Raw genomic sequence first — 25,562 nt, forward strand, 5'->3', positions numbered from 1 at the left:
CGTATATAAATGGTCCGGCAGCCCTTTAATCCCAGCACTGATCAGCTCTGGGAATAAAGCGGGGACTCTGAGGAGAGGACAGGATTGGTTTAATACCGCTCGTGCCTTTTCCAGTGCCGGCAACAGAGCACTGCACAAGCGCAGGGGGGAGAGCAGGAATCGGCCAAGCCGCTTCCTCTATTGGTCACATGACCGCCAGGTGGCTCGGGCGAGAAGCAGAGCTGCAGGGTCTAAGGAGACTCTGATCAGCTTTGCCTGTGTGTAATGCCTCAACAAGGGGCTGTTTTCCTCTATAACTGGGGGCTCCTGTGGATGCACCAGTTACAGTGGAAACAGCGCAAGTAAAAAAAAAAAAAAGGCTGTATTCTCCAGAGGTCTTTTAATGATCTTTTGGGGGACATATGTGCAAAAATATATTAAAATATAACAAAAGCAATATAATAAAATAAAAAAATGTCAAGAAAAAAGGGAAACCATCACCATAGTCGCCCTGTTCACATGTTATATATCAAAACGATCTTCACAAAATAGGGAACCCATTGCAATAATAAATTTTTGTGTCAGTTTTAATATTCAAGAAATAAAAAGCTATAATAAAAAAAATGACTTTTTAATAAGAATTAGCCGTTTTCCCAACATTAAACCTAAAAAAAAGAAAAGTCTCTATTAAAAAAATAAATAAAAATACAACATGCTAATAAAAAGTGTCATAAGTTTCAAGTAAAAAACATAAAAAAAATTATTTTGGTAGTCAAACAAATAGAAAAAGTTAGGGTCACTAAACCACCACGTGCAAAATCACAAAAAACTGCCTGGACATTCAGGCCTGGTCATTAAAAGGGTTAATAAAATCTATCTTTATAGTGCCACCTGCTGTTTGTTTGCTTTCTTATAACATCGCTGAGCTGGACACATATGCTCAGTTCTAGATTTTAACTGTCACCAGCAGGATCTACTGTAAGAAGCTGTGACATTTACAGGGAGAGCGCAGGAGAAAAGTCACGTCCCCTGAGTGGCGATAGGGAGAGAGCTGCAGCAGAAAGGACATGCTCCCTGAGCTGCCAGTCTGAAAGAAAACGAGCAGAGCAATGAATGGGGAGACCTATGAGGTATACAGCTGGTTCTAGCTTTTTTTTTTTTTTTAAAGAGATCATCATGTATAGATATTTTACTGCATTGTAGACTATTTTCTTTTCGATGGCCCTCTGTACAGGAAAGTGCACCAGACTGTTTGCATACGTTGTCAAAAAGCCCAATGGAAAACAAAAAGATGCACTTTCTGCCTCTGTTTGATAAAGCCCTAAGCATAAGGAAGCTCTGGTGGGCATATACATCATATATCGGGCTCAGACCGAGTGTGCACAAAGCCTATCTTTGTATGTATAATCTGTGAGAAGAGAGAAGTTTCACAGTTAAAAGACAATTAAAAGTAATATAACCTTAAAATATAATTATAAAATAAAAATTTACTGAAGAAAAAAATAAAATAAAAATAAAAGACAATTCTTACTGCTGACAAGGCCAGGATCTGCTGTTGAATTGTTTCTTCCTCACTGTAGCCAACCCAAGGGGGAACTGCAGCTTCTATTATAAAGAACAAAACAAAGGAGTCATGGTGGAGGTGCCACCAATTCAGAAGTCCTGAAGAACCAGCCTCACCAGATCCTCCACATTAATAAGTCTGATGCTGTCTGTAGATGTTAAACCAAAATACCAGTAATAAAGAAGTTGTGCAGCAGTTCTAAAGGAATACTTACAATTACATTCAAGTTGCACAAAGCTACTTCTATAGAACTCTATGTATCATCTCCTACCAAACTTCTCCACATGTAGAACAGGAGTAAGGGCTGAACCCATCTACAGAGCTCTCAATGTGTATTAAACAGAGGTAGCAGCAATGCCTAAATTGGACCTAGCGATCACATCCGCATCCGTTGCTCCTTTCCGTGGCCCAAAAAAAAAATATAGCATGTCTTATTCTTGTCCGTTTTGCGGACAAGAATAGGCATTTCTACAATGGGCCACCCGTTCCGTTAATTGCCGCCACCACCGCTGATCTGGGCCCTTAAGGTATCGGCGACATTTGCACGAGTACAAGTACTCGTGCAAATGTCCAATATCGGGCCGCGCGAATGTCCGGCATGGGCGAAGTCCCATGCGGTTTCATGTCGACTACGCACAGACCTGGGGATGGCAGCGGATATTATCCACCTGGGGACGTGCTGGCTCGGCAGCGGCAGGAGGAGGCCGCCCCTGGCTGGGGTTCTGGATATTACCCTCAGGGAGTCAGGGGACTGCAAGAAGCTGGGCCGGAGGTGGAGAGATGGCAGGAGCTGCCGGAGCCCAGGTACTGCAGTCCATTCTTTTGTCTGCCAGCCACATCTGAGTCTGAGAAAGCTGGGTGACCAATATGGCCGCCTCTCATCCAGAGCAGGAGTGGGAGGAGCTGGCATTGAGAACTTCAGGGAAAGTGGGTGACAATCCCTGTGACTGCTGTGATGCTGTCTGCTGTGGTTGTCACCAAGGATCTACCAGACTGGGACCACTCGTACAGTCTGTGAATACTCAGTCGCCTTCATTATGCTAGCGTCGGATCTGCCTGCCGGATCCATCAAAACGTATACCAACTGATGGCATTTGTCAGATGGATCAGGATCCTGATCAGTCTTACAAATGCATTGAAATGCCGGATCCGCCTTTCCGGTGTCATCCGGAAAAACAGATCTGGCATTTCTTTCTTTTCTAATTTTTTGCGGTCTGACCGCAATGCCGGATCCGTTTTGCCGGAACACTGGCACTGGGAGGAAGTTAAAGCCACTTCCTCCCAGGTGCATCTGCATGGGAAGGATTGCAGCAGGCCAGGTGGGTACGGTGCATGAAATGGAGGAGAAATTCTGTTAATTTCTCTCCATTTCATGTTAAAACAGACAAACAATGAATAATAAAATAAGGTTGGGGGGGGGGGGGGGGGGGGAAATGGGCATATAATAGTGATCCCCAACCAGTGTGCCTCTAGCTGTTGCAAAACTACACCTCCCAGCATGCCCGCACAGCCAAAGGCTGTGCGGGCATGCTGGGAGTTGTAGTTTTGTCGCTTTTGCAACAGCTGGAGGCATGCTGGTTGGGAAACACTGGCCCATTCTCTCCCTTCATGTGCCCATTCCCCTCCTTATATGCCAGTGTTTCCCAACCAGTGTGCCTCCAGCTGTTGCAAAACGACACCTCCCAGCATGCCCGGATAGCCTTTGGCTGGGAGTTGTAGTTTTGCAACAGCTGGAGGCCCATTGGTTGGGAAACACTGTTATATGCCTATTTATTAACCCTTGTACAAAAGGAAAAGTAAAGCAGTTGTCCATAGCAACCAAATTCCAGCTTTAATTTTTTTCATTGCTATCAGCAACTGCGCCGCTGTTTCTTTGTACAAGGTTTGTAAATTAAATTAGAATTTGCTGTAAAAACATTACCACACCATAATTGGTATCGGTAATTGGTATCGGTGAGTACTTAAATAAAAGTATCGGTACTCGTACTCGGTCTTAAAAAAATGGTATCGGGACATCCCTAATACAAACATATTGCAATCCAAATTGCATACAACCATACCAGATCATACTCAACCAATCTGCCAATAGTTACTGCTAACTGCATATTGCTATTTTGTGATATCTTTAGAACACGTGTTTTGTACATGGACTATCTGCTGTGGAGGCGGCAGTGTTATATGAAGAAAAGTTAAAGTTAATAAAGAAGTTATTTCAAGCATTTGGTGTGCTCTTTAAACCTACTGTTTCCATAGAATGGTGCTAGGGGATTACAGAGTATTAGACAGTCTGGTTAGACTAAAAAATCTGAGATATCTAAATTCTTCTAATGCCACAGCGCAAAAGGCACTTCATAGTGCTGCGCCTGCCACAGAGCCCTTGGTAGGTCCACCAAAAGGTGAACTTAAAAATCATGCAAACAGTAAAATAGTACAGTGTCTAAACAGGATCCACAAACAGAATCAGACAGGGAGAACAGGATGGACATGGCAATGTGCCATTCAGTACAAGGCAAGGCATGGAGATCTGCCACATAAGAGCTGGCGTGCGCCATGGACGGGTATACGGTAACAAAACGTACCTGTCTTTTTATTTGTATTCTCCTGTACAAACTTTTCCTGTTCTTTCTGGAAGTCACCGATGATGGTCTGTTAAATAGAGTCATAAATTCCAATCAGCTGTTTTCTAAAGGGGGGTTGAGCAAAGTAACAGCTTTTACAGTCCGCTGCAGATTTTCAGATTATTAACCCCTTAAGGACTGAGCCATTTTCCATTTTTGTGCTCTCGTTTTTTACTCCCTGCCTTCAGGGTGCCATAACTTCTTAATTTTACCATTCGCACAGCCATATGAGGGCTTGTTTTTTTTGTGTTTTTTTGGGGAGGGGGATGGGGGGGGGGGGGGTGACAAGTTGTACTTTGTAATGGCACCACTATCCTCGATGCTGCCTCCCACTGAGATGCATGGGAGGCAGAAAGGACGTGGCCGACAGGCGGGTTTTCGGGAGGTATTTCGGCGCCAAAATCCTGCAGTAAGACTCGCCATGTAAACGGGCCCCAACACTGAAGCAGAATCTTTTAAGCAAGTTTATTTACCAACCGCCTATAGATTTTAAGCAACTGTTTTTTTACTGTCCCTGTCTTCTCCACAGACTACTGGCATCCTAATAGATGGGGCTGAATTGTGGCTCCAGGAGCCTGCAGTTAGCTGGGTGGGAACTTTCCCTGCTCTGACACTATCCAGTGAGAAAAGACAGGTTTAGAGCAGCTTAATAGCAAGATCCTGCAACATCTTTAAGATCTCACGTGATCTTGCTCTCTTCTCATCACAAGTGACCAGCAGCAGGAGACACTATAGTAACAGGAGAAACACAATGGGGGAGATTTATCAAACTGGTGTAAAGTAGAACTGGCTTAGTTGCCCATAGCAACCAATCAGATTCCACCTTTCATTTTCCAAAGGAGCAGTGAAAAATGAAAGGTGGCATATGATTGGTTGCTATGGGCAACTAAGCCAGTTCTACTTTACACCAGTTTGATAAATCTCCCCCAATGAGTAGAGGAAATGCTGAAGATCAAAGAACTGCTGTCTATAAAGAGAAGGGCAAGATCACGTGAGATCAGAGATTTAGAGGGATCCGACACTGTTCTGTCTCAATGGACAGTGTTAAAGCAGAGAAAGTTAAAGAGGACCTTTCACTTGTATAAACTATGTGAACTGAGTATGCTGCCATATAGAGCGGCGCCCGGGGATCTCACTGCACTTACTATTATCCCCGGGCGCCGCTCCGTTCTCCCGTTATAGGCTCCGGTACCTTTGCTCCTTAAGTTATAGTAGGCGGTGTCTGCCCTTGTCCTGTGGGCGTCTCCTTCTCCTAGGCTGTAGCGCTGGCCAATCGCACAGCTCACAGCCTAGGAGAAAAAAAACTCCCAGGCTGTGTGCTGTGCGCTGCGATTGGCCAGCGCTGCAGCCTAGGAGAAGGAGACGCCCACAGGACAAGGGCAGACACCGCCTACTATAACTTAAGGAGCAAAGGTACCGGAGCCTATAACTGGAGAACGGAGCGGCGCCCGGGTATAATAGTAAGTGCAGTGAGATCCCCGGGCGCCGCTCTATATGGCAGCATACTCAGTTCACATAGTTTATACAAGTGAAAGGTCCTCTTTAACAATCAGCAGCTAGAACCGCCCAGTTGTCAATTTATTCACCATACCAATCACCTAATTTGCATACTGGCCACCAAAAATAACAGCGGTAATAGTTCAGGAATGTGACAACTCCTGGACAAAAGAACCAGAGGAAAAGGTCATATGGGGCTTCACTCTTTGTTGGGGGGTGACAGGTGCTCTTCAAACATGCCATAAATGAAACCCATCAAACCTTGTCAATGATGCCATCAATTTTTCCATCTTCAACAGACTTCTTGATGGTGTGAGCAGTTTCAGTAACCGATTCGGAGATCTTTTTCGTGGCGACTGAAGCCATGTTAAAGAGATAATCTGGGACAAAAGAAAAATTATTTACACACACAGGAGAAACGTGCAGGGTGGACATTTCTGGATTGGGAGGTGCTCATCTGTTTCTTCTGTGATGCAACTGTGGACACGTCATTTATCACATTATTATTTTTTTTATGCATTCATGGAAAATAAATGACAGATGGTCCGAATGTTATCACTGCTGTAAACCTCTTCAAACACAGGCACAGGGCAAACAGACCGCGAGATTTTGTATAGGGCCCTTTACATATGCCAAGAATCTGCCAGATAATCGCTAATGAGTGTCCATAGGAACGCAGGTTAGCGATTATCGTGTGGTGTAAAGGTGCTGCCGATTAACAGATGAACGAGCGAAGCACTCGTTGTCTGTGTGGGCACCTAAATCCGTGTTTTCCGGCAGCAGATTGTGCTGGGTAAACAGCCTCTGCTGCTGGCAAACGAGTTTGTACGGGGACGAGTGATGGCATTTGCGATCATTTCTCTCCATAATGTGGAGGAAATCGCTTTTTTACAGGAAGTGACAATTACTACTTTGTTATTAAAGTAGTTGTTTGGGAGGGTGATAAAAATAATAAAAAAATAAAAATAAAAAACTTAAAATCACTTTCCCAAGCTCCCTCTGATCCAGCACCAGTGATCTGTCCTCTTCTCTGGGATGCAGCCATGATGAATTGTGTTGGCTGCAGCAGTGACGTCCTATATACCGCTGCAGCCTATCACTGGCCCAAAAGGTCTCATGCCATACAACGCTGCAGTAAGTGGTTGGCTGCAGAGTAGGCTCGCGTGATTAATCAAATGAATTCAATTAATTTGCTTTCTTGCATCCAGACAATGTCCGTTTTATTGAATATCGGGATATTGATTTTCTCACCTGGAGCGCCGAATCAACACATCCTGTGCAGTCCCAGCCGCCTGCGCAATTAATCCAGACGCGGGCTGCAGAGAGCAGCCTGTGCTGATAGAGCGCTCCAGATCACAATGAGAGCCGGAACTGGATGTAGCAGAGTTCCCGCTGTAACGGCCGCTTGGGGGAGGAGGGGGGCTAGAGTTTGGTCAGTAGATAGAGCGGATGTAAGGGCCGAGGGGTACAGACAGCACACTGCAGTACCCTGAGCAAGATGGTTCCATCCAGGACTTCACATGGCTGCCGACCAGGGCATCAGTATATCTACTGTACTTAGATGGAAGACTGGAGTAGGGTATATAATGTATACAGAGGACTGGAGGGGGGTATATAATGTATACAGAGTGAGGACTGAAGGGGGGTATGTAACGTATACAGAGTGAGGACTGAAGGGGGGTATGTAACGTATACAGAGTGAGGACTGAAGGGGGGTATGTAATGTATACAGAGTGAGGACTGTAGGGGGGTATGTAATGTATACAAAGTGAGGACTGGAGGGGGTATGTAATGTATACAGCGTGAGGACTGGAGGGGGGTATGTAATGTATACAGCGTGAGGACTGGAGGGGGGTATGTAATGTACACAATGTGAGGACTGGAGGGGGTATGTAATGTATACGGAGTGAGGACTGGAGGGGGGTATGTAATGTACACAATGTGAGGACTGGAGGGTGGTATGTAATGTATACAGAGTGAGGACTGAAGGGGGGTATGTAATGTATACAGAGTGAGGACTGGAGGGGGTATGTAATGTATACGGAGTGAGGACTGGAGGGGGGTATGTAATGTATACAGAGTGAGGACTGGAGGGGGGTATGTAATGTACACAATGTGAGGACTGGAGGGGGGGGTATGTAATGTATACAGAGTGAGGACTGGAGGGGGGGTATGTAATGTATACAGAGTGAGGACTGGAGGGGGTATGTAATGTACACAATGTGAGGACTGGAGGGGGGGTATGTAATGTATACAGAGTGAGGACTGGAGTGGGGTATGTAATGTATACAGAGTGAGGACTGGAGGGGGGTATGTAATGTACACAATGTGAGGACTGGAGGGGGGGGGGTATGTAATGTATACAGAGTGAGGAATGTAGGGGTGTATGTAATGTATACAGAGTGAGGACTGGAGGGGGGTATGTAATGTATACAGAGTGAGGACTGGAGGGGGGTATGTAATGTATACAGAGTAAGGACTGGAGGGGGGTATGTAATGTACACAATGTGAGGACTGGAGGGGGGGTATGTAATGTATACAGAGTGAGGACTGTAGGGGTGTATGTAATGTATACAGAGTGAGGACTGTAGGGCGTATGTAATGTATACAGAGTGAGGACTGGAGGGGGTATGTAATGTATACAGAGTGAGGACTGGAGGGGGTATGTAATGTATACAGAGTGAGGACTGGAGGGGGGTATGTAATGTATACAGAGTGAGGACTGTAGGGGGTATGTAATGTACACAATGTGAGGACTGGAGGGGGGTATGTAATGTATACAGAGTGAGGACTGGAGGGGGGTATGTAACGTACACAATGTGAGGACTGGAGGGGGGTATGTAATGTATACAGAGTGAGGACTGGAGGGGGTATGTAATGTATACAGAGTGAGGACTGGAGGGGGGTATGTAATGTATACAGAGTGAGGACTGGAGGGGGTATGTAATGTATACAGAGTGAGGACTGGAGGGGGGTATGTAATGTACACAATGTGAGGACTGGAGGGGGGTATGTAATGTATACAGAGTGAGGACTGGAGGGGGGTATGTAATGTATACAGAGTGAGGACTGAAGGGTGGTATGTAATGTATACAGAGTAAGGACTGGAGGAGGGGTATGTAATGTATACAGAGTGAGGACTGGAGGGGGGTATGTAATGTATACAGAGTGAGGACTGGAGGGGGGTATGTAATGTATACAGAGTGAGGACTGGAGGGGGGTATGTAATGTACACAATGTGAGGACTGGAGGGGGGTATGTAATGTATACAGAGTGAGGACTGGAGGGGGGTATGTAATGTACACAATGTGAGGACTGGAGGGGGGTATGTAATGTATACAGAGTGAGGACTGGAGGGGTGTATGTAATGTATACAGAGTGAGGACTGTAGGGGGGTATGTAATGTACACAATGTGAGGACTGGAGGGGGGTATGTAATGTATACAGAGTGAGGACTAGAGGGGGGTATGTAATGTACACAATGTGAGGACTGGAGGGGGGTATGTAATGTATACAGAGTGAGGACTGGAGGGGTGTATGTAATGTATACAGAGTGAGGACTGTAGGGGGGTATATAATGTATACAGCGTGAGGACTGGAGGGGGGGTATGTAATGTATACAGAGTGAGGACTGGAGGGGGTATGTAATGTATACAGAGTGAGGACTGGAGGGGGTATGTAATGTATACAGAGTGAGGACTGTATGGGTGTATGTAATGTATACAGAGTGAGGACTGTAGGGGGGTATATAATGTATACAGCGTGAGGACTGGAGGGGGGGTATGTAATGTATACAGCGTGAGGACTGGAGGGGGGGTATGTAATGTATACAGAGTGAGGACTGTAGGGGGGTATGTAATGTATACGGAGTGAGGACTGGAGGGGGGTATGTAATGTACACAATGTGAGGACTGGAGGGTGGTATGTAATGTATACAGAGTGAGGACTGAAGGGGGGTATGTAATGTATACAGAGTGAGGACTGGAGGGGGTATGTAATGTATACGGAGTGAGGACTGGAGGGGGGTATGTAATGTATACAGAGTGAGGACTGGAGGGGGGTATGTAATGTACACAATGTGAGGACTGGAGGGGGGGGTATGTAATGTATACAGAGTGAGGACTGGAGGGGGGGTATGTAATGTATACAGAGTGAGGACTGGAGGGGGTATGTAATGTACACAATGTGAGGACTGGAGGGGGGGTATGTAATGTATACAGAGTGAGGACTGGAGTGGGGTATGTAATGTATACAGAGTGAGGACTGGAGGGGGGTATGTAATGTACACAATGTGAGGACTGGAGGGGGGGGGGTATGTAATGTATACAGAGTGAGGAATGTAGGGGTGTATGTAATGTATACAGAGTGAGGACTGGAGGGGGGTATGTAATGTATACAGAGTGAGGACTGGAGGGGGGTATGTAATGTATACAGAGTAAGGACTGGAGGGGGGTATGTAATGTACACAATGTGAGGACTGGAGGGGGGGTATGTAATGTATACAGAGTGAGGACTGTAGGGGTGTATGTAATGTATACAGAGTGAGGACTGTAGGGCGTATGTAATGTATACAGAGTGAGGACTGGAGGGGGTATGTAATGTATACAGAGTGAGGACTGGAGGGGGTATGTAATGTATACAGAGTGAGGACTGGAGGGGGGTATGTAATGTATACAGAGTGAGGACTGTAGGGGGTATGTAATGTACACAATGTGAGGACTGGAGGGGGGTATGTAATGTATACAGAGTGAGGACTGGAGGGGGGTATGTAACGTACACAATGTGAGGACTGGAGGGGGGTATGTAATGTATACAGAGTGAGGACTGGAGGGGGTATGTAATGTATACAGAGTGAGGACTGGAGGGGGGTATGTAATGTATACAGAGTGAGGACTGGAGGGGGTATGTAATGTATACAGAGTGAGGACTGGAGGGGGGTATGTAATGTACACAATGTGAGGACTGGAGGGGGGTATGTAATGTATACAGAGTGAGGACTGGAGGGGGGTATGTAATGTATACAGAGTGAGGACTGAAGGGTGGTATGTAATGTATACAGAGTAAGGACTGGAGGAGGGGTATGTAATGTATACAGAGTGAGGACTGGAGGGGGGTATGTAATGTATACAGAGTGAGGACTGGAGGGGGGTATGTAATGTATACAGAGTGAGGACTGGAGGGGGGTATGTAATGTACACAATGTGAGGACTGGAGGGGGGTATGTAATGTATACAGAGTGAGGACTGGAGGGGGGTATGTAATGTACACAATGTGAGGACTGGAGGGGGGTATGTAATGTATACAGAGTGAGGACTGGAGGGGTGTATGTAATGTATACAGAGTGAGGACTGTAGGGGGGTATGTAATGTACACAATGTGAGGACTGGAGGGGGGTATGTAATGTATACAGAGTGAGGACTAGAGGGGGGTATGTAATGTACACAATGTGAGGACTGGAGGGGGGTATGTAATGTATACAGAGTGAGGACTGGAGGGGTGTATGTAATGTATACAGAGTGAGGACTGTAGGGGGGTATATAATGTATACAGCGTGAGGACTGGAGGGGGGGTATGTAATGTATACAGAGTGAGGACTGGAGGGGGTATGTAATGTATACAGAGTGAGGACTGGAGGGGGTATGTAATGTATACAGAGTGAGGACTGTATGGGTGTATGTAATGTATACAGAGTGAGGACTGTAGGGGGGTATATAATGTATACAGCGTGAGGACTGGAGGGGGGGTATGTAATGTATACAGCGTGAGGACTGGAGGGGGGGTATGTAATGTATACAGAGTGAGGACTGTAGGGGGGTATGTAATGTATACAGAGTGAGGACTGGAGGGGGGTATGTAATGTATACAGAGTGAGGACTGGAGGGGGGTATGTAATGCCCTACGGCAGAGATATACAGGATATCACCACTGCAGCCTGTCTCTGAGGACACAGGGCAGCGCTGGGATTAGAGGCGGCTCGGGAAGGTAAGCTTCATTTTTTAAAATGATTTTATCAGTCTCACTGCAGTCTGCCGCCAAGAAGCTTCAACCCCTTTAATGATAAATGTCAAAGTGTGACAGAAAAAAAGGCAACACCACTGTACATAAAAATACAGAAAAAACTTTGGCTACCATAGACCTTTATGGCCGGACACCGCGCTGGAGGGGTTAAAAAATTTTTTTTTTAAATTTAACTCACCTTAATCCACTTGCTCGCGCAGCCCGGCTTCTCTTCTATCTTCATCTTTGCTGTGCACAGGAAAAGGACCTGTGGTGATGTCACTACGCTCATCACATGGTTCGTCACATGATCTTTTACCATGTTGATGGATCATGTGATGGACCATGTGATGAGCGCAGTGACATCATCAAAGGTCCTATTCCTCAAAGAAGAAGACAGAAGAGATGCCGGCTGCGCGAGCAAATGGATTAAGGCGAGTTAAATTATTATTTATTTTTTAACCCCTCCAGCGCTATTGTACTATGCATTCTGTAACCATGTTATAAGGGAAAATAATACAATCTACACAACACCTAACCAAAACCCGAACTTCTACACAACACCTAACCAAAACATGCTGATTTTTCTCACGCGCATTTTCCCGCAACGCACCCGCATCTTATCCGGGCCAAAAACATAACGCCCTTGTGAAAGAGGCCTTACTGTTTATGCTGCGGATTATGTTGCTTAACAGAACGCAGGTATTGACCGTTTTCATCCCTACAGGCTAACAAAGGGGGTGTTTTCATGTTACGGAAAAATCTGTGCACCCTGAGGGCTTCTTCACACGACCGTATGGCTTTTTCAGTGTTTTGCGGACCATTTTTTGTTTCAGTAGTGTTTCCGGTTCCATTCCCTTTTTCCGTATGGCATATGCAGTATACAGTAAATACAAAATTGGGCTGGGCATAAATTTTTAATAGATGGTTCCGCAAAAACGGAAGATATACGGAGTACATTCCGTATGTGTTATGTTTTTTTTGCAGAACCCATTGACTTGAATGGAGCCACGGAATGTTATTTGCGGGCAATAATAGGATATGTTCTATCTTTGAACGGAAATACGGAAACACGGAAACGGAATGCATACGGAGTACATTCAGACCGTATATGGAACACAAAAAACGTTTGTGTGAACGAGCGCTAGGCTTATTGCACACGAACGTGTGCGCTCCGTGGCCATATTGCGGACCACATTTGCGTATCCGCAATACAAGGGCACCGTTCCATGTGCATTCTGCATCACGGATGCGGACCCATTCACTTCAATGGGTCCGCAAATCCAGAGATGCGGAATGGTGCGGAACGAAAGCACGGAACGGAACCCTACGGGAGCACTACGGAGTACTTCCATGGGGTTTCGTCCCGTACTTCCATTCCACAAAAAGATAGAACATGTCCTATCTTTTTGCAGAACGGCTGGATCGCGGACCCATTCAAGTGAATGGGTCCACGATCAGCTGCGGCTGCCCCACGGACTGTTTTCGTGCATTGCGGCCCGCAGCACGGGCACAGGGCGCACACGTTCGTCTGCCAGAGGCCTAACAGTGAAGAAGACGCAGTGCTTGCATGAACACCTCAGCCTCTTCGTCTGCAGACTGGTGGTGTGCAAGGAGTCAGACCCCCATCGATCAGATATTAAGGACCTGGACCCCCATCGATCAGATATTGAGGACTTGGACCTCCACCGATCAGCTATTGAGGACCTGGACCTCCACCGATCAGATATTGAGGACCTGGACCTCCACCGATCAGATATTGAGGACCTGGACCTCCACCGATCAGATATTGAGGACCTGGACCTCCACCGATCAGATATTGAGGACCTGGACCTCCACCGATCAGATATTGAGGACCTGGACCTCCACCGATCAGATATTGAGGACCTGGACCTCCACCGATCAGATATTGAGGACCCCATCAATCTGATATTGATGACCTGGACCCCCACCGATGTGATATTGATGACCTGGACCCCCACCGATGTGATATTGATGACCTGGACCCCCACCAATGTGATATTGATGACCTGGACCCCCACCAATGTGATATTGATGACCTGGACCCCCACCAATGTGATATTGATGACCTGGACCGCCACTAATCTAGGAGGTCCTGATTATATGACTGCACAGTGGTCGGGTGGAGAAGTCCCTGCATCTGTGGACTGGCAGGGTCCTGGAGGTCCAACCCTTCACACCAATACATATATTATGGAGATGACCTGCTTCCCCCACATGGCTCTGATCTGCTGAGATCCAACCAGAGGGAATCACTGCTGGTTAATGGATGGTACACTGGATGTCAGCAGTCAGACTGTATAGATATAACCTGTGTGTGAACGCGTCACAGATACCGCACTGTGTGCACTCACTGCCTAAGCCCTTGGCCTGTCTGAACAGCACATCCTCCGTCTCCTCAGGTGACGTCTCGCCAGGCTCTTCGCGTTCTCCCTGCTCGGTAGCTGCGGATCCCTCTTCCTCTGTGCTCGGTGTCTGCTGACTCTTCTCCCCCGGAGACTGTGAGTCTGACTCGGGGTCCAAGCCCAGCCATGTGCCCAGACTACGAAACATGCTGCCCTCGGAGTCCGGTGACGTCCCTCCGGCGCTGACACTAGGCAGTTACCGACGGAGACGTTGTTGTTGTTGTCTTTACCGTTTAGACCGTCAAAACTTCCTTGTTTCTACCGTCTACGTCACCAACAGCGGGTCCCACCAATGGCGACAGTTGCTGCACTCACGTGACATTGTCCCAGCCGTCCCACGGACCAGCTCTGTCCATCCAATGATTAGACCTCATTCCTAACCACGCCCCCACACCGCCCTCCTGCTGTCGCATGCGCGATGCCCTACAGCGCTGTGTTCTGCGCTTGCGCAGAAGTCTGACTTGTAATGGAGAGATTTGACATTGATGGGTGGCAGGAGGCGGATATAACTGGAAAAATGGCTTTCACACATACAAATGTGAAGGCAAACAAAGGAGTTTATTCAGAATGATCACTTTTTATGTTGTATTCTATTTATGGGCTATGGTCACATTCACTCTGTTATTAATCCTCTTACTAAGCAGGGCACGCCCCAGCAAGTTTTTTTTTACACTAAGCCACACCCAGTGTCCCCATTAGTGCCCCCACATAGAATCTCTGCCTCTTTAGTGCCCCCACAGCCGGTGATCATCATTCCTTTGCCCTGAATCCCTCTTAGCGCTCATGCGCACGGCAGATACGTAAAACACGGATACCAGCCATGTGCTTTCCACGTTTTGCAGAAAGGAACATCCTGCCGTCTGTAGAACAGTCCTATCCTTTACCGAAAAACGGACAAGTATAGGATATGTTCTGGTTTTTTTTGTGGGGACGCAGAACAAACATACAGATGCGGACGGCACACAGTGTGTTGTCTGTATTTTCTGCGGCCCACTGAAGTGAATGAGTCCACATCAGACCCGCAAAAAATACGGTCGTGTGCATGGGGCCCTATTCAGCCCTGCAGGTGCAATGAAGTTACCAGATTGGGGTATGTGGAGCAGGGACCTGACAGCTCTCTGCTTTACCATCCTCAGGACGCAACGACAGTTGAGAGTTGGACATGCCACAGCAGGGGGCCCCATAGCAAAACTTGGAATGGGGCCCGTTTCCGCCATGAGTACTTTCGATAATATGTTTCAGAAACACATGATTAGCCTAACAAATCGACAGGGCTAAGGTACACAATAAAGTGAAAGCGCAGGGAATAGGGATACTACACATAATGATGTCACAGTACAGGTATAATGTACAGTGATTGAGGAAATTGTGGAGTCCGCACACCTGAATATAATGGTGGGTGCTCGCAGAGGACTTCAGTCGCAGAGTATATAGAGATAATCCACGGCACACCAATGTCTTTTGCTTTGCAAATTTATTATTGGTACAAAAAAGTATTCATAGATTTTTTCATAGATTTTGTCAATATATGACTGGTCACGCCATCATAGTAATATCAGCATAAATCACATATCTTTGTAGGCCATAATGTGTCCCAACGTTTCGGTCCTGTCAAAGACCTTTCTCAAGGGATCATGGCTCTGAACGTTTCGGTCCTGTCAAAGACCTTTCTCAAGGGATCTGTAAAGGAGTATAAATATAACGATTTTATTGGCGTCTAGATGTGGTGACCATAGTATACTGTTGACAAATAGTGAGGGAGGAAACGATAAAGAAATAGGAGGAAGTGTACACGTACATATATATGTGTGTATGCGTCTCTCTGCACACACACACATATATGCACACACCCCTACATAAGCATATATACAGGTCTCAGATTATGACATTAGTAAAAAGAGAGTAAAGGGTAGGTAAAGTAAGAGGGATACAAGACAGGTGAGGTAAATGTTGTCTCTGAAAAAGGAGGATATAGTGATCAGGACTGAGCTATAGCATGAATCATCACTAATCGCTGGGGCATAAAACTGAATCAAGGATCTATATAGTAAATAGATTAGATTGGTGTGGTAAGCATCAAGAGAATTATTTGTGCATAAATCGAGCAGAGGATTGAATATGAATACCTAGTGCATAAATGTATAGCATGGATATATAGGATAAATATATGGCATAAGGACTCACCATGGCTCTGTAGCAAAACAGCTTAATGAAGGCGCTGTGTATCTCTCCGTTTGTTTGCATTTTATGCTATGGGGCCGGAAGTCATGTGGACGCTACGATCTGTGACCGGGTTCAGTGGGTCACATGATCGCTGGTGACGTCATGCGGACCGCGGCCGCAGTATGCGCACGCGCACTAGGTGCTGGGACAGGGAAATAGAACATGCGAAAATATGGCTCCGATTTATCGATGATATTTTCTGTTTGTGGAGAGGTCCCATATCGAGTGCTTTACACTTTCATCACTACCTTGACAACGTCTACCCAGAACTTGGTTTTACTGTCATAACCAATACCGAGAAAATTAGTTTTTTAGATACCTTAGTCCTGAAGGATCCATCTGGTCACATTCAATTTGACCTTTACAGTAAACCAACAGACAGGAACAGCCTACTACATTATACCAGTAACCACCCTAGAGCCACCAAAGCATCACTTCCCAAATCTCAATTCACAAGGTTAGAAAGAATAGTATCAGATCCATTAACTTTACAACAGAGACAAACAGACATGAAATCTAAATTCAGACAGAGAGGCTACCCTGACCAATTGATTACTAACAAACCGACAATATGCAAAAAATCTACCTCACAAACCACCATTCCTTCACCACGGATACCATGCATTCTCACATACCACCCCCTTGCCCCAAAAATTCAACAAACAATCAGAAAGCAATGGTCTATACTGTCACAAGCATACCCCGAGATCCCAGAGTTTCAGTCTCCCCCCATCACTTGTTACAAAAGATCGCAAAACATTAGGGACCACCTCATCCGTGCAGATATTGGACCTTTAAACAAAATACCAAAACAGCGTTTTCTACAGAATCCGAAATATGGCACTTTCCCGTGCCTACACTGTGCACAGTGCTCGAGTGTGATCAAGGGGAACTTCATCACACATCCTCACACTGGCAAAAGATTCCCTATTAAAGGATACTATACCTGCGATTCCTCATTTGTCGTTTACTTAATTAAATGCCCGTGTGGACTTTGTTATGTGGGTGAAACCACGCAACAAATAAGGAATCGTATCTCTAAACATAAATCCACTATCAGGACTGAACAGTTTTTGTTACCAATCCCAGCACATTTTAAGGAACACAACCATCAGATTTCCTCCCTACGCTATCAGGTTTTGGAACAAATCAATACCCCACGGAGAGGCGGTAACAGGATTAAAACATTGAAACAAAGAGAAAGCTTCTGGATTCACCGACTGGACACTTTATCCCCGAGAGGCCTTAACCGGGAATGTGACTTTTACTGTGATCTTTAAATGCTCAATCTTTAAATGTTCATTCTTATTTTTTGGACTGTGGACTGCTATGGAGCCATAATGTTATTTCTTTGATATTAATATGCATATACTTCTCCTTTATTTCAGGCTCCCTAGTCGGATATAATCATAGTCAAATTACAAGTTGGTGAGAAAAAAACCTTTCCCCGCCCCCCTTCCTTCCTTCTTCCCATCCTTCCCCCCCCCCCTTTTTTTCCCCCTCCCCTTTTCCGTCCCTCTTTTCCACCCCTCCCTCTCATCATAGATTACAATATAGTATAAGATTATAGTACATATAGATGTATATGCCTAGATACTTATCCATGAAATCTAGAACTATATAATGTTATTTGTTCGCCTTTCGTTTTTTGTCCATTGTCTTTTTTGTGTTTTGCTTTTTGTTCCCTTTTTTTCATTCCTCATATTCTAGCACGCCGAGAATCGAAGCAATCAGTTAATTATACTCTAAATTATTCTATCTATACATGTATGTGACCCCTTTTTCACCTGAGATAATTTATTCCCCATTCATCTCAATCAAAGCTCTAGCACAGAACTATATACACTTTATATTTTAAAATATTCTCAATATCTTTCCTTACAATTCCTCCTCTTCCTTTCAATCAATCAGCAGAGCGATCCCCAGCCTACTATTCCCCTTTTTCCAAGGTACAACAGGTTATATACCTCTAAGATAAAGCTATCTTCTATTTCCCTGTCCCAGCACCTAGTGCGCATGCGCATACTGCGGCCGCGGTCCGCATGACGTCACCAGCGATCATGTGACCCACTGAACCCGGTCACAGATCGTAGCGTCCACATGACTTCCGGCCCCATAGCATAAAATGCAAACAAACGGAGAGATACACAGCGCCTTCATTAAGCTGTTTTGCTACAGAGCCATGGTGAGTCCTTATGCCATATATTTATCCTATATATCCATGCTATACATTTATGCACTAGGTATTCATATTCAATCCTCTGCTCGATTTATGCACAAATAATTCTCTTGATGCTTACCACACCAATCTAATCTATTTACTATATAGATCCTTGATTCAGTTTTATGCCCCAGCGATTAGTGATGATTCATGCTATAGCTCAGTCCTGATCACTATATCCTCCTTTTTCAGAGACAACATTTACCTCACCTGTCTTGTATTCCTCTTACTTTACCTACCCTTTACTCTTACGCTTATGTAGGGGTGTGTGCATATATGTGTGTGTGTGCAGAGAGACGCATACACACATATATATGTACGTGTACACTTCCTCCTATTTCTTTATCGTTTCCTCCCTCACTATTTGTCAACAGTATACTATGGTCACCACATCTAGACGCCAATAAAATCGTTATATTTATACTCCTTTACAGATCCCTTGAGAAAGGTCTTTGACAGGACCGAAACGTTCAGAGCCATGATCCCTTGAGAAAGGTCTTTGACAGGACCGAAACGTTCAGAGCCATGATCCCTTGAGAAAGGTCTTTGACAGGACCGAAACGTTGGGACACATTATGGCCTACAAAGATATGTGATTTATGCTGATATTACTATGATGGCGTGACCAGTCATATATTGAAAAAATCTATGAATACTTTTTTGTACCAATAATAAATTTGCAAAGCAAAAGACATTGGTGTGCCGTGGATTATCTCTATATAATGTACAGTGATGTCACAGTACAGGTATAATGTACACAGTGATGTCACAGTACAGGGATAATGTACACATGATGATGTCACAGTACAGGTATAATGTACACAGTGATGTCACAGTACAGGTATAATGTACACAATGATGTCTCACAGTACAGGTATAATGTACACAGTGATGTCACAGTACAGGTATAATGTACACAATGATGTCTCACAGTACAGGTATAATGTACACAGTGATGTCACAGTACATGGATAATGTCCACATAGTAATGTCACAGTACAGGTATAATGTACACAGTAATGTCACAGTACTGGTATAATGTACAGAGTGATGTCACAGTACTGGTATAATGTACACAGTAATGTCACAGTACTGGTATAATGTACACAGTGATGTCACAGTACAGGTATAATGTACACATAGTGATGTCACAGTACAGGGATAATGTACACAGTGATGTCACAGTACAGGGATAATGTACACAGTGATGTCACAGTACAGGTATAATGTACACAGTGATGTCACAGTACTGGTATAATGTACACAGTGATGTCACAGTGCAGGGATAATGTACACATAGTGATGTCACAGTACAGGGATAATGTCTACATAGTGATGTCACAGTACTGGTATAATGTACACAGTAATGTCACAGTACTGGTATAATGTACACAGTGATGTCACAGTACAGGTATAATGTACACATAGTGATGTCACAGTACAGGGATAATGTACACAGTGATGTCACAGTACAGGGATAATGTACACAGTGATGTCACAGTACAGGTATAATGTACACAGTGATGTCACAGTACTGGTATAATGTACACAGTGATGTCACAGTGCAGGGATAATGTACACATAGTGATGTCACAGTACAGGGATAATGTCTACATAGTGATGTCACAGTACAGGTATAATGTACACAGTAATGTCACAGTACTGGTATAATGTACAGAGTGATGTCACAGTACTGGTATAATGTACACAGTAATGTCACAGTACTGGTATAATGTACACAGTGATGTCACAGTACAGGTATAATGTACACATAGTGATGTCACAGTACAGGGATAATGTACACAGTGATGTCACAGTACAGGGATAATGTACACAGTGATGTCACAGTACAGGTATAATGTACACAGTGATGTCACAGTACTGGTATAATGTACACAGTGATGTCACAGTGCAGGGATAATGTACACATAGTGATGCCACAGTACAGGGATAATGTCTACATAGTGATGTCACAGTACAGGGATAATGTACACTGTAATGTCACAGTACAGGTATAATGCACACAGTGATGTCGCAGTACAGGGATAAAGTACACAGTAATGTCACAGTACAGGGATAATGTACACAGTGATGTCACAGTGCAGGATAATGTACACATAGTGATGTCACAGTACAGGGATAATGTACACAGTGATGTCACAGTACAGGTATAATGCACACAGTGATGTCGCAGTACAGGGATAAAGTACACAGTAATGTCACAGTACAGGTATAATGTACACAGTGATGTCACAGTGCAGGGATAATGTACACATAGTGATGTCACAGTACAGGGATAATGTACACAGTGATGTCACAGTACAGGTATAATGTACCTAGTGATGTCACAGTACAGGTATAATGTACACATAGTGATGTGACAGTACATGGATAATGTACACAGTGATGTCACAGTACAGGGATAATGTACACAGTGATGTCACAGTATAGGTATAATGTACACAGTGATGTCACAGTGCAGGGATAATGTACACATAGTGATGTCACAGTACAGGTATAATGTACACAGTGATGTCACAGTACAGGGATAATGTACACAGTGATGTCACAGTACAGGGATAATGTCTACATAGTGATGTCACAGTACAGGTATAATGTACACATAGTGATGTCACAGTACAGGGATAATGTACATAGTGATGTCACAGTACAGGGATAATGTACATAGTGATGTCACAGTACAGGGAAAATGTACACAGTGATGTCACAGTAGAGGGATAATGTCTACATAGTGATGTCACAGTACAGGTATAATGTACACATGATGATGTCACAGTACAGGTATAATGTACACATAGTGATGTCACAGTACAGGTATAATGTACACAGTGATGTCACAGTGCAGGGATAATGTACACAGTGATGTCACAGTACAGGGATAATGTACACAGTGATGTCACAGTACAGGAATAATGTACACAGTGATGTCACAGTACAGGGATAATGTCTACATAGTGATGTCACAGTACAGGTATAATGTACACATAGTGATGTCACAGTACAGGGATAATGTACATAGTGATGTCACAGTACAGGGATAATGTACATAGTGATGTCACAGTACAGGGATAATGTACATAGTGATGTCACAGTACAGGGAAAATGTACACAGTGATGTCACAGTAGAGGGATAATGTCTACATAGTGATGTCACAGTACAGGTATAATGTACACATGATGATGTCACAGTACAGGTATAATGTACACATAGTGATGTCACAGTACAGGGATAATGTACACATAGTGATGTCACAGTACAGGGATAATGTACACAGTGATGTCACAGTACAGGGATAATGTCTACACAGTGATGTCACAGTACAGGTATAATGTACACATGGTGATGTCACAGTACAGGGATAATGTCTACATAGTGATGTCGCAGTACAGGGAAAATGCACACAGTGATGTCACAGTACAGGGATAATGTATACAGTGATGTCACAGTACAGGGATAATGTACACAGTGATGTCACAGTACAGGGATAGTGTAAAGAAGAGGACCGGCACTCGCAAATGGAATTTTCACTGCTGTGGTTTATTCAGTCACTTTAAAGACATAGGCAGTGATGTCACAGTACAGGGATAATGTACACAGTGATGTCACAGTACAGGGATAATGTACATAGCGGTACCTTGGAAGCGAACCAGAGTTCGGGAAATGTTTTTTTACAGTACAAATTAATTTATGAAGTTATTGCGCGAAGTCTCTCTAGACTTCGCAAAGCAATAACTTCGGCTCATCGGAGCCAATCCATTCTAATACTGTATGGAGCTCCTGCTCCGTACAGTTTTAGAACGATGTTTCATCTGAAGTCGATTCGCTCATCGCGAATTATAACTAATGAAAGGTAATTCAGAATATATTTATAATAAAGTAATATTTAAGTATTTTCATTTTCTTTATTCCCGGAGAACCCCTTTAAACTTTTCTATTTGCACGCATTCGTTTCTGGGAGCCAGCCCTGTTGTATCATGCATCGCACCCTATAGTTGTCTGGATTGGTAAGCTGATCTAATCACTTTTGTATTTTATTTTTTTTTTACATTTTCTGACGTCTATCACGGACATGTGGATGAGGCTTAGCAAGCCCAGAAGTGCGAGCTTCCGGGTTTGTGACACTTTAGATGCCGTGATCTCACTTGATCACGGCATCTAAAGGCTTTAATTACCACGATCAGTATTATTGGCGGTTGCGGTAATTTGCAGCTGTTGCGAGCTGGCGCTATATTTGTCTATAACTCCGTACATGTAGGACCTTTCAACGGTACTGACATTACCATATAAATAGCTGGCAGTGTAGAGTATACTGATGACATGTGATGTCACTTATTTTTTCTATGCGCTGCTTCGTTTCCCCCCCCCCCCCCCCCGTCCTGTTTTTCCTCCCTATATGTAAGTCCATACCATTGGTACAGTGAGAAGGAGACGGCCGTGTTTCTCAAGGACCGTCTGCTTCTCCCTGGCTGTGAGCTGGCCACTCTCTGGGTAGATGTCACGGTCCCGCCTGTGACGGGGACTAGATCGAGGAGACTGGCTTCACGTGATTGACAGTCTCTATGGTTTCACCTTTCTGTGTTAATGCTGGGGATGACCACACCTCTTGTCTCAGATGTAGCTTAAGCGGTCATTCCTTCTCCTCTATTTAGTCTTGCCTCACCCATCATGCTATGCAGTTGATAGCTCCTTGTTTGTGGAAGTCCTGGTGTTGGTTCTCTCCGAGTTCCTGCTCGTCCGCATACTTCTGGAAGTTAAGTGTATCTTCTTTATTGTTTTCCCCTACCTCCTGATATTGGGCCTGAGGGAGTCTCCGATTCCTTCGTCTGGGAAGGAATAGCCCATCCGTGTCCTGACACTATCTGCAGGGCCCTGTTAGGGTGAGATTGGGCTTAGGTTCCTGCGTATGAACATTCCTACCATCAAGGTCTGTTCATACTGATAGCAGTCAGGGCTCAGCGTAAGGACTCTCACTAGCTGTGACCATGTCCCTTTCACCAGGTTCCAGGCCTAATACCTTTTCCCTTCCCTTCTGTGTTCAGTGTGAAGTGTATTTACCACACTGCACCATGACAGGAGAATGTCACAGCCAGGGAGGGGGAAAAAAAAAAAAGCTCACCTTCTCCCTGGCTGTGACACCCGTACCTTAGACAGGTCATCAGTATCTAATCGGTGGGGGTCTGATCACCTGGACCCCCACCAATCAGCTGTTTGAGAAGGCAGCGGCGCTCGCAGTATTATACAATGAGGACATACAGTATACACAGGAAAAAGACTGAGCGGATGATCTGGCATGGTCTGACTAGCTGCAGGAGTGATGGTGTTATTTGCTGCAGGGCCCAGTCATTTCTAGTTACACCACTGGGTATGGGGTATCAGGCTTAATTACCATAAATTAACCAGTGTAGTAGTTTTAAAGGTTTCTGTTGCAACCTTCAAGGGAGTTGTCCCACAAAATTATTTTTTTACATTTTTCAAACCAGCACTTGGATCTGAACACTCTTGTAATTGCATGTAATTAAACATTCACTGAAATCAATCTGTATAGCGCCACCTGCTCTTTGCCCTTTTTCCAAATTCTCTGTCTAGGTGACTGAGGTTGATGTACATGCTCGGTTCCATCCTTTAACTTCTACCTGCTGCGTCAGAAAGGGCACGCCCCCTGAGCTGCCAGCTTTAATTAAAATTTAGCCAGACTAGTTGTAGAAATAAATGGAGAGATATCTAAATCCATATGGGGTTCAGAGATGGTTCTCAGTTTGTTAGAAAGAGACTGCTATGTAATATACAACGTCTGATTTCCATTTTTTACATTACACATGGGATAACCCCTTTTGCCAGCATGCTCATGTACTTAAAGGGTTTCTACCACCACATTTTGACCTAATTAGCTGTCAGACACTAGCGATCTGCTAGTGTCTGCTCTACCTAACCATGCTATTGTAATTCCTTTCTCTGCAGCGGTTACCCTAAAAAACGTAGTTTTATTGCTATGCTAATGAGCCTCTAGGTGCTATGGGGGCGTCTTTTCAGCACCTAGAGGCTCCGTCCACTCACCATTTCTGCCGCCCAGCGCGCTCCAGCCCGCCCATCTCCTCTAGATTGACAGCCTACTCACCCCTGCGCCGTGTGCTTCTGTATTCGGCGCAGGCGCAGTGACCGTCTCCCTGCGCCGATTACGGCGCAGGGAGCAGTCCAACAGTCACTGCGTCAAATACAGAACCACACGGCACAGGCGCGAGTAGGCTGTCAATCTAGAGGAGGGGCGGGCTGGAGCGCGCTGGGCGGCAGAAATGGTGAGTGGACGGAGCCTCTAGGTGCTGAAAAGACGCCCCCATAGCACCTAGAGGCTCATTAGCATACCAATAAAACTAAGATTTTTAGGGTAACCGCTGCAGAGAAAGGAATTACAATAGCATGGTTAGGTACAGCAGACACTAGCAGATCGCTAGTGTCTGACAGCTAATTAGGTCAAAATGTGGTGGTAGAAACCCTTTTAAGTATAACTGTCGTATTTTATTTTGGAGTATTGGATTGTGGTGATTAATATCACCTTGGTGGCCCTATTTCCACTTTTCACTGTGTATTTAATTACCCCTTAATTCCAAATTTTTGTTCCCTGTACTGCCTATTTTTACCTGTGCTTAAAATAGGGTTGCTAGGCATGGTCCGTCTATCTGTTGAAGGACAGAGCACGCAGTGTGCAGGCTCACATTACTGACAGCCTCTGGATAGATCATCAGCTTTTGCTCGGCGGGGGTCAGACACCCGGGACTCCCGACGATCAGCTGTTTGAGAAGGCAGCGGCGCTCCAGCAGCGCCGCGGCCTTCTCACTGTTTACCGCCGGCCCACTGACGTCACGACTAGTATCAACTAGCGTGGGCGCGGCTAAGCTCCATTCAAGTGAACAGAGCTTAGCCCCGCCCACGCTAGTTGATACTAGTCGTGACGTCAGTGGGCCGGCGGTAAACAGTTAGAAGGCCGCGCCGCTGCCTTCTCAAACAGCTGATCGGCGGG

The 25,562-nt window shown here is 45.0% G+C and overlaps 1 protein-coding gene across 1 annotated transcript in view; it reads right to left on the bottom strand.

Annotated features, from left to right (window-relative positions):
• SYAP1 (synapse associated protein 1) overlaps positions 1-14,383 on the bottom strand; it is a 34,707-nt gene extending 20,324 nt beyond the window's left edge. The window contains exons 1-4 of the mRNA XM_040424737.1: positions 14,031-14,383; positions 5,920-6,038; positions 4,123-4,189; positions 1,511-1,584 (exon numbers count right to left, since the gene is read on the bottom strand). Of these exons, the coding sequence (XP_040280671.1) occupies positions 1,511-1,584; positions 4,123-4,189; positions 5,920-6,038; positions 14,031-14,229 (459 nt within the window). The 5' untranslated portion in view covers positions 14,230-14,383. The remainder of the gene's footprint in view (positions 1-1,510; positions 1,585-4,122; positions 4,190-5,919; positions 6,039-14,030) is intronic.
• Between the last annotated feature and the right edge of the window lie 11,179 nt (positions 14,384-25,562).

The sequence above is a fragment of the Bufo bufo genome, chromosome 3 (genome assembly GCF_905171765.1).
Source record: "Bufo bufo chromosome 3, aBufBuf1.1, whole genome shotgun sequence".
In the NCBI taxonomy this organism is placed as follows: Eukaryota; Metazoa; Chordata; class Amphibia; order Anura; family Bufonidae; genus Bufo; species Bufo bufo.